Source organism: Rhinoraja longicauda, chromosome 37 (genome assembly GCF_053455715.1).
Source record: "Rhinoraja longicauda isolate Sanriku21f chromosome 37, sRhiLon1.1, whole genome shotgun sequence".
NCBI lineage: Eukaryota > Metazoa > Chordata > Chondrichthyes > Rajiformes > Arhynchobatidae > Rhinoraja > Rhinoraja longicauda.
Window position 1 is genome coordinate 7,124,916 of NC_135989.1, and position 11,754 is coordinate 7,136,669.

General features: G+C 43.5%; 1 protein-coding gene across 3 annotated transcripts in view; it reads left to right on the plus strand.

Annotated features, from left to right (window-relative positions):
* The window catches only part of dock6 (dedicator of cytokinesis 6), a 218,519-nt gene that overhangs the window by 44,260 nt on the left and 162,505 nt on the right, over positions 1-11,754 (plus strand). For 2 of the 3 annotated variants that reach the window (XR_013549428.1, XM_078429227.1), the window contains exons 7-13: positions 2,048-2,133; positions 3,423-3,489; positions 5,950-6,099; positions 6,268-6,348; positions 7,469-7,625; positions 9,856-9,995; positions 10,745-10,838. Coding sequence is in view for 2 of the 3 variants with exons in the window: in XM_078429227.1 (XP_078285353.1) it covers positions 2,048-2,133; positions 3,423-3,489; positions 5,950-6,099; positions 6,268-6,348; positions 7,469-7,625; positions 9,856-9,995; positions 10,745-10,838 (775 nt within the window). In the remaining variant the exon portion in view is untranslated. The remainder of the gene's footprint in view (positions 1-2,047; positions 2,134-3,422; positions 3,490-5,949; positions 6,100-6,267; positions 6,349-7,468; positions 7,626-9,855; positions 9,996-10,744; positions 10,839-11,754) is intronic. The other variant, XM_078429228.1, reaches the window with a different exon arrangement.

Genomic DNA, 11,754 nt, shown 5'->3' on the forward strand with positions numbered 1-11,754 from the left:
ATTAGGTACTAAGGAAAAAAAAATGAAACATACAGTAGCACACAAACATAACAGCACATACAAAACAGTTCACAGCGCCTCCTCAATGGGGCTCAAACGCTAGGGAGTAGAAATAGGTTTTGAGCTTGGACTTAAAGGAGTCGATGGAGGGGGCAGTTCTGATGGGGAGAGGGATGCTGTTCCACAGTCTAGGAGCTGCAAGCGCAAAAGCGCGGTCACCCCTGAGCTTAAGCCTAGACCGCGGGATAGTGAGTAGCCCCAAGTCGGCCGACCTGAGGGACCTGGAGTTAGAGAGGTGGGTTAGAAGATTTTTAATGTAGGGGGGGGGAATGTCCATTTAGGGCTTTATATGTGAATAGGAGTAGCTTGAAGTTGATTCTGTACCGTACAGGGAGCCAGTGGAGAGAGGCCAGAATCGGCGTGATGTGGTCCCTTTTACGGGTACCCGTCAGGAGTCTCGCTGCGGCGTTTTGGACCAGTTGCAGGCGGGACAGGGATGATTGGCTGATCCCAGTGTATAGGGAGTTGCAGTAGTCTAGGCGGGAGGAAATGAAAGCGTGAATGATTTTTTCAGTGTCGTCGAATTGGAGGAAAGGTTTGATTTTAGCTATGGTACGAAGTTGGAAGAAGCTGGCTTTTACCACAGCGTTGACTTGCTTGTCAATCTTTAATGCAGAGTCAAATATCACGCCGAGGTTTTTGACATGCGGTTTGACTAGGCAGGATAGGCTTCCAAGACTGCCTGTTATCGATTTGATGGAGTCGGGGGGGCCGAATAGGATGACCTCAGACTTGCTCTCGTTTAATTGGAGGAAGTTCTGTGCCATCCAACATTTTATGTCCTCAAGGCAGTGTAAGAGGCTGTTTAAATTTGACTGGTTGTTGGGTTTCAGGGGGAGATAAAGCTGAGTGTCATCGGCATAGCAGTGGAAAGAAATGCCGTGCCTTTGAATGATTTGGCCAAGGGGGAGCATGTATAGAGAGAAGAGAATGGGGCCTAGGATGGAGCCTTGTGGAACTCCGCAGGAGAGGCTAGCTGGAGAAGAGGAATAACTGCCTATGTTGATGGCGAAACTCCTATCTTTGAGGTAGGAAACGAACCAGCTCAGGGCAGTGCCATCAATGCCAACCGCGTACCGGAGACGGTCAATAAGGATGGTGTGGTCCACTGTATCGAACGCTGAGATCGAGAAGGAGCAGGATTGCACAGTCGCCGGTGTCGATGGCGAGAAGCAGGTCGTTGTGTACCTTCAACAAGGCAGACTCTGTGCTGTGGTGGGCTCTGAAACCTGACTGAAAACTTTCCAGAAAGTAGAAGCAATAAAAAAAATGTCATCTCTTAAGCTAATTTATTTTGATTTCCCGATAAATTACACCTTGAGTAACATAGAAAATACAATTCTGCCATTTTACAAAAAATTGAAGGGCTTTGATGCCCTCAAATCATCTTTAAAAGAATGTATAAATTGGGATCATGTTTGCCACTTAATAGTGGGAGCTTTGATGCCACCTAGTGTGCAACAGTGTCAACATTATTTATTTGTGGTTGTATTTGTTTAAGGGTCTCGACCTGAAACGTCACCTATTCCTTCTCTCCTGAGATGCTGCCTGACCTGCTGAGTTACTCCAGCATTTTGTGAATAAACATTATGTATTTGATGCATGATCTTAACCACCCTCCCCAGCAACAACCACCTTAATAACTCTCCATCATCCCTTGCCCTGACTGTTCTGCTCTAAAATAAGATTGTTCTTGTTGATATGGAAGCTGTAAATATTGAACCAGTCTAACCACTAACAGGATAGGTTTGTCAGCAGGTGTTCCAAGTCTAGAAACTTGCCAGCTGATAAACCTCCTCTCTGGGCATTTTATTGATGGTCACTGCTGGCTTCAGTATCTGAAAACTTGCAAATAGGAAACAGGAAATGGTTCCAGCCATCATGAAATAATATATTAGTTTTCCAGATTAATCCTTATTAATTTATGAAGAAAGTAACACACCAGTTTACAGGATTTCTAAACTGATTATATTTTTTCTTCTGGCAGGATGAAGCTGTAGAACGATCCTCTATTCCTGAAGTCCCAAAAGAACATTTTGGGCAAAGAATTCTTGTAAAGTGTCTGTCGTTGAAGTGAGTAAATACCTCTTGGGAAAATATGACTTCTCCCCGCATTGTGTTGAGCTGAAAATGGGACAATCCATATTAACCCAAGGATAAATAAATCACAAGTATGGGTAACTAAAGCTAACATTGTGCAATATTTAATTCCGAGTTCAACCAAATTCTGCAGATCCCTCACTACAACTTATAGTTTATTTTCTGCTTTTTCCATTGATAATTGTATAGGGTCATACAGTGTGGAAACAGGCCCTTCAGCCCAACTTGCCCACACTGACCAATATGCCACATCTACATTAACCCTACCTGCCTGCGTTTGGCCCATATCCCACTAAACCTCTCCTAATCTCGTACCTGTCCAAATGTCTTTTAAACATTGTGGCAGAAACCAGATGCCACTGCATATGTTTTGCCTCTTTTCTCTTGTTCCTCTAAAGTTTAATTGTAAGCTGATGTTTAATTGTCCAAGCATTTTCTCTGAACTTGGATAGTGGGTGTCTGCACAATGTTAATTGTTATCAGTGAACTCAGTCCCATAGTCCGGCAACTGGTGGTCTGGCCATTAATAAGGATAAAATTACAAGAGCACACTTTAGTTTGAGTTGTAGTTTTGGAGATACAGCACAGAAACAGGCTCTTTGGCCTGCCGAGTCCGCACCGACCAGCGATCCACGTATATTAACATTATCCTACACATACAAGGGACAATTTACATTTATACCAAGCCAATTAACCTACAAACCTGTACGTCTTTGGAGTGTGGGAGGAAACCGAAGATTTCGGAGGAAACCCACGGGGAGAACGTACAAACTCCGTACAGACAGCACCCGTAGACAAGATTGAGACCGGGTCTCTGGCGCTGAAAGCGCTATAAGGCAGCAACTCTACTGCTGTGCCACCCCCAGCCACCGAGCGCCCTTGAAATCCCCCCCGAAAGTGTGGTGCCTTGTCTAGGTGAGGCAGCCAATCTCGACAACACCGGGACTTCTGCGGCCGATCAGCAGGTTGAATTTGCTCCTGCAGCCGGCTGGGAGGGTTTGGAACTCCGGCCCGGTCAGAGCCGGCAGATTTGTTCCCGTTGGCTGACTTATGCTGCCGGCTTTCTGAGCCGGTATCTTGCGCCCCCCCCCCAAGGCTGTGACCTCTGTTGGCATGGCAAAATGGATAATATTGGCAAGGCAAGGGTGCCATGAAATCGATGGTGAATCGGTACTCTTGAATATCACTACAGGATTGCAGGCAGTGGGACTGATGCTCCTTCTGCCACTGATTTCCATTTTCTGCTCTTTTTTTTGACAAAGGTTTGAAATTGAAATTGAGCCAATATTTGGAGTTCTGGCCTTGTATGATGTGAAGGAAAAGAAGAAGGTTAGTGACCCAAAGTAAAATCCTTCATTTATATTTACTAATGTTTATTGAATACAGATGTTATTTGGTCAAATTGGTGCTGTTGGGAAAAATAATCTCTTTCTGAAGTATTTACAAAAAAAGGAACCCACATCGTTATTTGTTCTTTTAATTGCCTTTACAATGTTCCCGGTTCTCTGTAAATGGCAGACAAATAAACATAGCACAAAAAGTAAGGAAATTTGTGTTTGGTAGATTATTTCTTTGTTGTAACAATGCTTCTTGGCAATAAATCTTATACCGTTGGAAAGCCTGTTTATTTCCCTTTTAAATGGTGCCACATTTGTAAGGAACATGCATTTGTGGGATGAGCAGCAGAGCTGAGTATATGGGTTGCGCCCATGAAAAAATTGCCAAATCTTCTCTGCCAATGCCAAACAGCTTATTCTGCCATTGACTCTTGTTCGGTGTTGTTTGGTGGATTGGATGATTGAAGTCTGAAGAAACAAGACATATTGGCAATTTAACAATTTATTCATTTAATAAACAGGAGCCACAGTAGCGTGTGGAAGAACCATACACAGCCATAACAGCCTGGCACCTGGCTCCTCATGCTGGTCACCAGCCTGGTCACACACTGTTGTGGGATGGCATCCCATTCTTGTCAGCACCTGGGGGTACCAGAAGCTCAAAACAAGAGTCAATAGCAACAGCAGAATAAGCTGTTTGGCATTGGCGGAGACGATTTGGCAAATTTTTCATGGGCGCAACCCATATACTCAGCTCCGCTGCTCATCCCACAAATGCATGTTCCTTACAAATGTGGCACCATTTAAAAGGGAAATAAACAGGCTTTCCAACGGTATAAGATTTATTGCCAAGAAGCATTGTTACAACAAAGAAATAATCTACCAAACACAAATTTCCTTACTTTTTATGCTATGTTTAGTTGTTCAGTAGGATATTTCTCTGTTTGTCTTGTCTGAACCCAATCCTTCCCATACCTGCCCTTGCTGTTGCTACTTTCTCATCAGCAACTAAAGACTGGAGGTATTTGTCTTTTCGATCCCATAACAAGTGCTGATAAACAGGCTCATAAGAGATTTATGACTTTTGCCGACCAAGATGCCCCTTCTAAGTTGCTCATATGCCCCCATTTGATCCATATCCCTCTCAACCTTTTCTATCCATTTCTTTCCAAGTGTCTTTTAAATGCTGTTATTGTATCTGCCTCAACTACCTCCTCTGGCAGCTTGTTCCATACACCTGCCACCCTTTGAGTTAAAATGTTTCCACTCTGGTTGGATTAAATCTTCTCCCTCTCACCTTAAGCATATCTCCTCTTGTTTTTGATTCCCCTAAAAAGACTGTGCATTCACCCTATCTATCCCCCTCATGATTTTATGCACCTCTATAAGATCACACCTCAGCCTCCTGTGCTCCAAGGAATAAAGCCCTGGCCTGCCCAACCTCTCCCATAGCTTAGCCCCTCAAGTCCCGGCAACATCCTCGTAAATTTTCTCTCCACTCTTTCCACCTTAATGTCATCCCTCCTCTTACAGGGTGACCAAAACATATGCATGTGCCATGGACATGTGTCAGTCTGAAGAAGGGTCTCAACCCGAAACGTCACCTATTCCTTTTCTCCAGAGATCAGAGATGCTGCCTGACCTGCTGAGTTACTCCAGCATTTTGTGTCTATCTTCGGTGTAAACCAGCATCTGCAGTTCCTTCCGACACATATGGATGTGCCATATGCTTTCCAGTCAATGAAATGCGGTTGTAGCTGTGGTGTTGGAATGATGGCAGGCAGTTAGCACCACAGCAAGTTCTCCTAACTAACAATAAGATCGTTCCTAGTCCGTCTACATTTAGGGGTTAGTTTTGGGGTTCATCTAGATTTAGGTTTTTAGATTTAGAGATACAGTGCGGAAACAGGCCCTTCGGCCCACCGGGTCCGCGCCGCCCAGCGATCCCCGCACATTAACACTATCCTACACACACTAGGGACAATTTTTTACATTTGCCCAGCCAATTAACCTACATACCTGTACGTCTTTGGAGTACATTTAGGGGTTGGCTGCCATCACTCACTTTTCAAAACATTGTTGTGGGCTTGTTTCCTTCACCTGTACGCACAGACGGCCTCTTCTGTGTTGAATTATCACATCCAGAGGTCAGTGCATGCGGCAGTGGAGATGCCAATGTCTTCCCAAATGTGGGCACTGAATTTGTAACCATCACAACCGCAGCTTTCCAGCGGAAGTTTGAGACGTGCTAGCCATTACAGAAGATCTGAGCTTTCATCAAGAACGTCGCGCCATTGTGCCCCATATCCCAATGTCAATGAGAGACGAAAATCATCCGCGTTATTATATGGAGGATTAAAACCACTTTAGAGTTCTAGTGCAGTTTTAAGAAATGTAGCTACTCAAATTATTCTGATCAAACTAATTGCATTATTCTTGCCCTTCACTGTAGATTTCTGAGAACTTCTACTTTGATTTGAATTCTGACCAAATAAAAGGCCTTCTTCGTCCTCATAATCCACACGCTGCTATCTCCACATTGGCCAGGTCCACCATCTTCTCCATAACCTATCCTTCTTCTGACATATTCCTTGTAATTAAGGTAAGAGCCGAGCTTCCCTGTCTTCGTTTGTTAATCCCTTTTCAGATGTGGATTTGAACTCGGCGTGCTGACCGTTAATGAATTTTCATGCACATTGACATGGCTAAACTTGGTGTATTTAATCCAGAGGCATGTTCATTTTGTACGTGATGCTTCTTTCCAATGCAGCTTGAAAAGGTTCTGCAGCAGGGTGACATTGGGGAATGCGCTGAACCCTACATGGTTATGAAGGAATCTGATTCCACAAAGGTGAGGAGGGAAACTGCCTGTGTAATTATTGATTCTGAAAGTCTCATTGTATCCAGTGTCATAAGATCATATGTGATAGGAGCAGAATTAGACCATTCGGCCCTTCAAGTCTACTCCGCCATTCAATCATGGCTGATCTATCTCTCCCTCGTAACCCCATTCTCCTGCCTTCTCCCCATAACCCCTGACACCCATACTAACCAAAATCTATCTCTGCCTTAAAAATATCCATTGACGGCCTCCACAGCCTTCTGAGTTAAAGAATTCCACAGATTCACCACCCTCGGACTAAAGAAATTCCTCCTCTTCTCCTTCCTAAAGGAACATCCTTTAATTCTGAGGCTATGACCTCTAGTCCTAGACTCTCCCACTAGTGGAAACATCCACTCTATCCAAACCTTTCACTATTCGGTATGTTTCAATGAGGTCCCCCTCTCATTGTTGTAACCTCCAGCGAGTACAGGCCCAGTGCTGTCAACTGCTCAGCATATGTTAACCAACTCATTCCTGGGATCATTCTTGTAAACCTATGATGGTATCTATGAGGAAATACGTGTTACCTCAGTACAATCGTTTCTTTGCTGAATAAAAAGTCTTAACAATGAACTTGTCATGAACTACAGCATAAACTAATGTTCTATTGCTGTGTTTTATAATGATACCTTCAAGAAGCTTTTTCATGATATTTAATGTGCATGCAGCAGATATGCATTTAACTTGATAGCACATAACTACTCCATAAGTGAGATATTTCTAAGAACGTGTAGGAAAGAACTGCAGATGCTGGTTTAAATCGAAGGTAGACACAAAATGCTGGAGTAACTCAGCGGGTCAGGCAGCATCTCGGGAGAGAAGGAATGGGTGACGTTTCGGTCGAGACCCTTCTTCAGTCTGAGGAAGCCTATTCCTTCTCTGCTGAGATGCTGCCTGGCCCGCTGAGTTACTCCAGCATTTTGTGTCTATTTCTAAGAACATAGTGCTTTGTAAAATAGTTGTCCTTCCAGCTCTCTGTCAGTCTTTGCTTGTTCTTTCTCTCTTGTTCTTCCTTCTCCCAGTTTCCCGCGGTTTGTCGGGAACAATTGACAAAGACTCTTTTCCTTGTTTTTTTCTCTGCCTGTAGCACAAGGAGAAGGTGGAGAAATTGAGGAATCAAGCAGAACATTTCTGCAACAAATTGGGCAAATTCCGAATGCCCTTTGCCTGGACTGCAATCCACCTCATGAACATAGTGAGCAGTGCCGGGAGCCTGGAACGTGACTCCTCTGATTCAGAAAGTGGTGAGAACCAAACCAGTAAAGTTGTTTGCGTAGAAGGAACTGCAGGTGCTGTTTTTTCACCGAAGAAAGACACAAAATGCTGGAGTAACTCCGACGTCTTGACCCGAAACGTCACCTATTCATTTTCTCCAGAGGCGCTGCCTGACCCGCTGAGTTTAGTGTAGTTTAGTTTAGAGATACAGCGCGGAAGCAGGCCTTTCGGTCCACTGAATCTGCAGCGACCAGCGATCTTCGCACATTAACACTATCCTACACACACAAGGAACAATTTACATATATACCAAGCCAATTAACCGACATACCTGTACGTCTTTGGAGTGTGGGAGGAAACTGAGGATTTCAGAGAAAACCCACGTGGTCATGGGGAGAGCGTACAAACTCCGTATAGACAGCACCTGTAGTCGGGATCGAACCCGGGTCTCCAGTTCTGCAAGTGCTGTAAGGCAGCAACTCTACCGCTGCGCCACCATGCTGCTCCAAGTTACTCCGAGTTACTCCAGTAACTAAAATTGTGTCTAAAATTGTTTGTGATGTGCGACCACATCAGAACCTTCCTGAAAGGTACTTGATAAAATCTGGGATTTCATTGAGGAGAGAATTAATGAAACGTGCACCATTACTTTAAAAGAATGAAGTGCAGCGTAGGTTTACTAGGTTAATTCCCGGAATGGCGGGACTGTCATATGTTGAAAGACTAGAGCGACTAGGCTTGTATACACTGGAATTTAGAAGTATGAGAGGGGATCTTATCGAAACGTATAAGATTATTAAGGGGTTGGACACGTTACAGGCAGGAAACATGTTCCCAATATTGGGGGAGTCCAGAACAAGAGGCCACGGTTTAAGAATAAGGGAATTTGACGTGCATGTAGCAGATATGCATTTAACTTGATAGCACTTGTGGTCATTTAGAACTGAGGTGAGGAAAAACTTTTTCAGTCAGAGAGTTGTGAATCTGTGGAATTCTCTGCCTCAGAAGGCAGTGGAGGCCAATTCTCTGAATGCATTCAAGAGAGAGCTAGATAGAGCTCTTAAGGATAGTGGAGTCAGGGGGTATGGGGAGAAGGCAGGAACGGGGTACTGATTGAGAATGATCAGCCATGATCACATTGAATGGCGGTGCTGGCTCGAAGGGCCGAATGGCCTACTCCTGCACCTATTGTATATTGTCTATGAGATATTTGAAAATTGTGTGGGGAAAGAATTTGATAGTTCCAAATAAATTGGCACAATCCACACAGTTTGCATCACTGCTTCCATTTAACATTTGATATTAGATGAAGGGAATTAATTGGCAGTAAAAGTTGAATTGTTTTCTCTGTAGCATCGGAAACTGAGGGGAGACCTTTTAGAACTACAGGGACCCCCCCAACTTATGTAAACTCGCACTTACATAATCTATTCCTTAAGCTCACTGCTATATTTCCAGGTTGTGCATCTCGGTAGCAGTGCGCGACTGCTGTTGCATGTGGCCATTTCTACAAGAAAGTCAGCTGTTCCCACGGAGGTTCCCACGTGGTCTTCCGGCATGCGTAACATCTGACATGCACAAGGGTCTGCACGGCATACCCCTTATGTAATCTTGGGAGCATACGTATATTAAATTATGGGAATCGTAGATAGTGTAGACAGTCACCCTTTCTCCCGTGGTGGAAATATCAAAGACTAGAGGGCATAGCTTTACGGTGTGACGGGCAAAGTTTAAAGGAGATGAGCAGGGCACGTTTTGTATACAGACAGTGGGTGTCTGAAACATGTTGCCAAGGGTAGTGGTGGAGACAATGCCATTTAAGAGGCTTTTGGATGGTATATAGATATGCAAAGAGTGGAAGGGTGTGGATCATGTGTGGGCAGAGGAGGTTAGATTAACTTGGCATTATGTTCAGCACAGATATTGTGAGCCAAAGGGCCTGTTCCTGTGCTGAAATGTTCCATGTTTAGTAGTAGTAGATCGATAGAGAAAGAAATGTAAGAAAATAACTGCAGATGCTGGTACAAATCGAAGGTATTTATTCACAAAATGCTGGAGTAACTCAGCAGGTCAGGCAGCATCTCGGGAGAGAAGGATTGGTTGACTTTTCGGGTCGAGACCCTTCTTCAGTCCGAAGAAGGGTCTCGACCCGAAACGTCACCCATTCCTTCTCTCCTGAGATGCTGCCTGACCTGCTGAGTTACTCCAGCATTTTGTGAATAAATACCTTCGATAGAGAAAGAAATGGTCATTTTACAGTTGTTTTGTTTGTAGAGCGAAAGGGCACATGGACTGACCGCAAAAAAAGGACTTTGGAACGGATGAGCCTTGGGGACGATGCCTGTAACTACACCAACTTTCGGCCAGCTACCCTGACAGTCACAAATTTCTTTAAACAGGTAAATAATAATGAAATATCAAGCAATGTCATGGGAAATGAGTTGGTACCATTTAACGTATTTGGTCAAGATTCCTCTCTTTTACAGATCATAAAATCAGATTTATTTGATTATTCCTCATTATTTGTCATTGAGTAGAGGTGTAAGTTTCTTTGCATCGGGTTACCTGTCGTATGTGTCTCCATATCACCCCTGGCAACGCTTTCCAGGCACCTGCCATGGTCTCCATGAAGAAACATCTCCTTTAAATTTTACCCCTCCCACCCTAAAGATATGCCCTCTGGTCTTTGACATTCCCAGCCTGGGATAAAGGTTCTGACCGTCTAGGTCTAGGATATTTATTCACAAAATACTGGAGTAACTCAGCAGGTCAGGCAGCATCTCAGGAGAGAAGGAATGGGCGACGTTTCGGGTCGAGACCGTTCTTCAGTCTAGGTCTAGGATGTTATACTAAAAAAATATTCAGCTGCCATGCCAGCCTCTGTATTTTACCAAATTCAAATGATGCTTTCCACATTGTCAGTACTGAAGACATAACTTGCAGCAAACTATTGTCGCTACTGCTGAAGCCAAAGGGACAAATCATGCCTGGTGTGTCTAGTCCGTGAACAATGTGTTTATTGACTCGTTTCCTTATTGTGTTCGGGCACTGTCTGGATTCCAAGATAGCATTGTGATTCTTTCCTGGTCTAACAATGAAGCATTCTTGAGCCGAGGGTTTGATGTACCAACGTCTTTTGTTTCCTCAGGAAGGGGACCGTTTAAGTGATGAAGACTTGTACAAATTTCTCGCAGACATGAGAAGACCCTCCTCAGTTCTAAGGAGATTACGCCCGGTGACAGGTAACTTACTCAATACTGAAGCATCAAGAAATGCAATGTGACTATTAATGGCTTTCTATATTGAAGAATACACGTATTGCAGTTTTGTTGGAGATAGACACAAAATGCTGTAGTAACTCAGCAGTAGAGACAGCATCTCTGGTTAGAAGGAATGCTGATGTTTTGGGTCGAGACCCTTCTTCAGACTGAGCTTGTTGATACCAGCATTATTTGGCTACACCCAGTTACCGTTTTGACTGAATTCACATTTTAAGTTATTAGTTTGCATTACAATCTATTCAAACTCTGGATTCAGGGACAGTTTCTTCCCACGCATGGCAATAATAAACTAAACTTGGGGTCTAATATGCAGTCGCCCTTGTGAAAAAAGCTAAAATTGAAATTAAAACCCTAATTGTGCCATAGTTTACTGATAAATGTCCAAGATGTAATCTCTCTTCACAATTGGATCCGCACATACTGAATCATGCAGTTCTTAGACACTGAGAGAAGGCAACATAAGGTTGATTAGATTATAGGGTTGAGAGTAAATAAATGGCACCAAAATGGTCTACCTAGCATATTGGTCGTGAGTTGTTATTGTCCTGTGTATCAATCCCTGTAAGAATCTCCAGGAAACCAACATATGGTGTCTCAGTGGTTGATATTTCACTCTCTGATTAAAGTTTCTCTCAACCATTAAAATGTTTGGCTTGGATCAGAAATTTGTTAGAGAAATGTTCGGATCAATGTTCAATCAGAGTTATTACGAATGTTTTAGGAGGTGGGTAGAGTGAACTCTTGTTTATTCAGTGTTCATGCATCCAGAATCCACATGCATCTGGCAAAAACTTGTTTTGTTGAAAATCACATCAAAAACGGTGATTTTTATTTCAAGTGTGAAAAGACACTTGAAATTTAATGACATTTGTACATG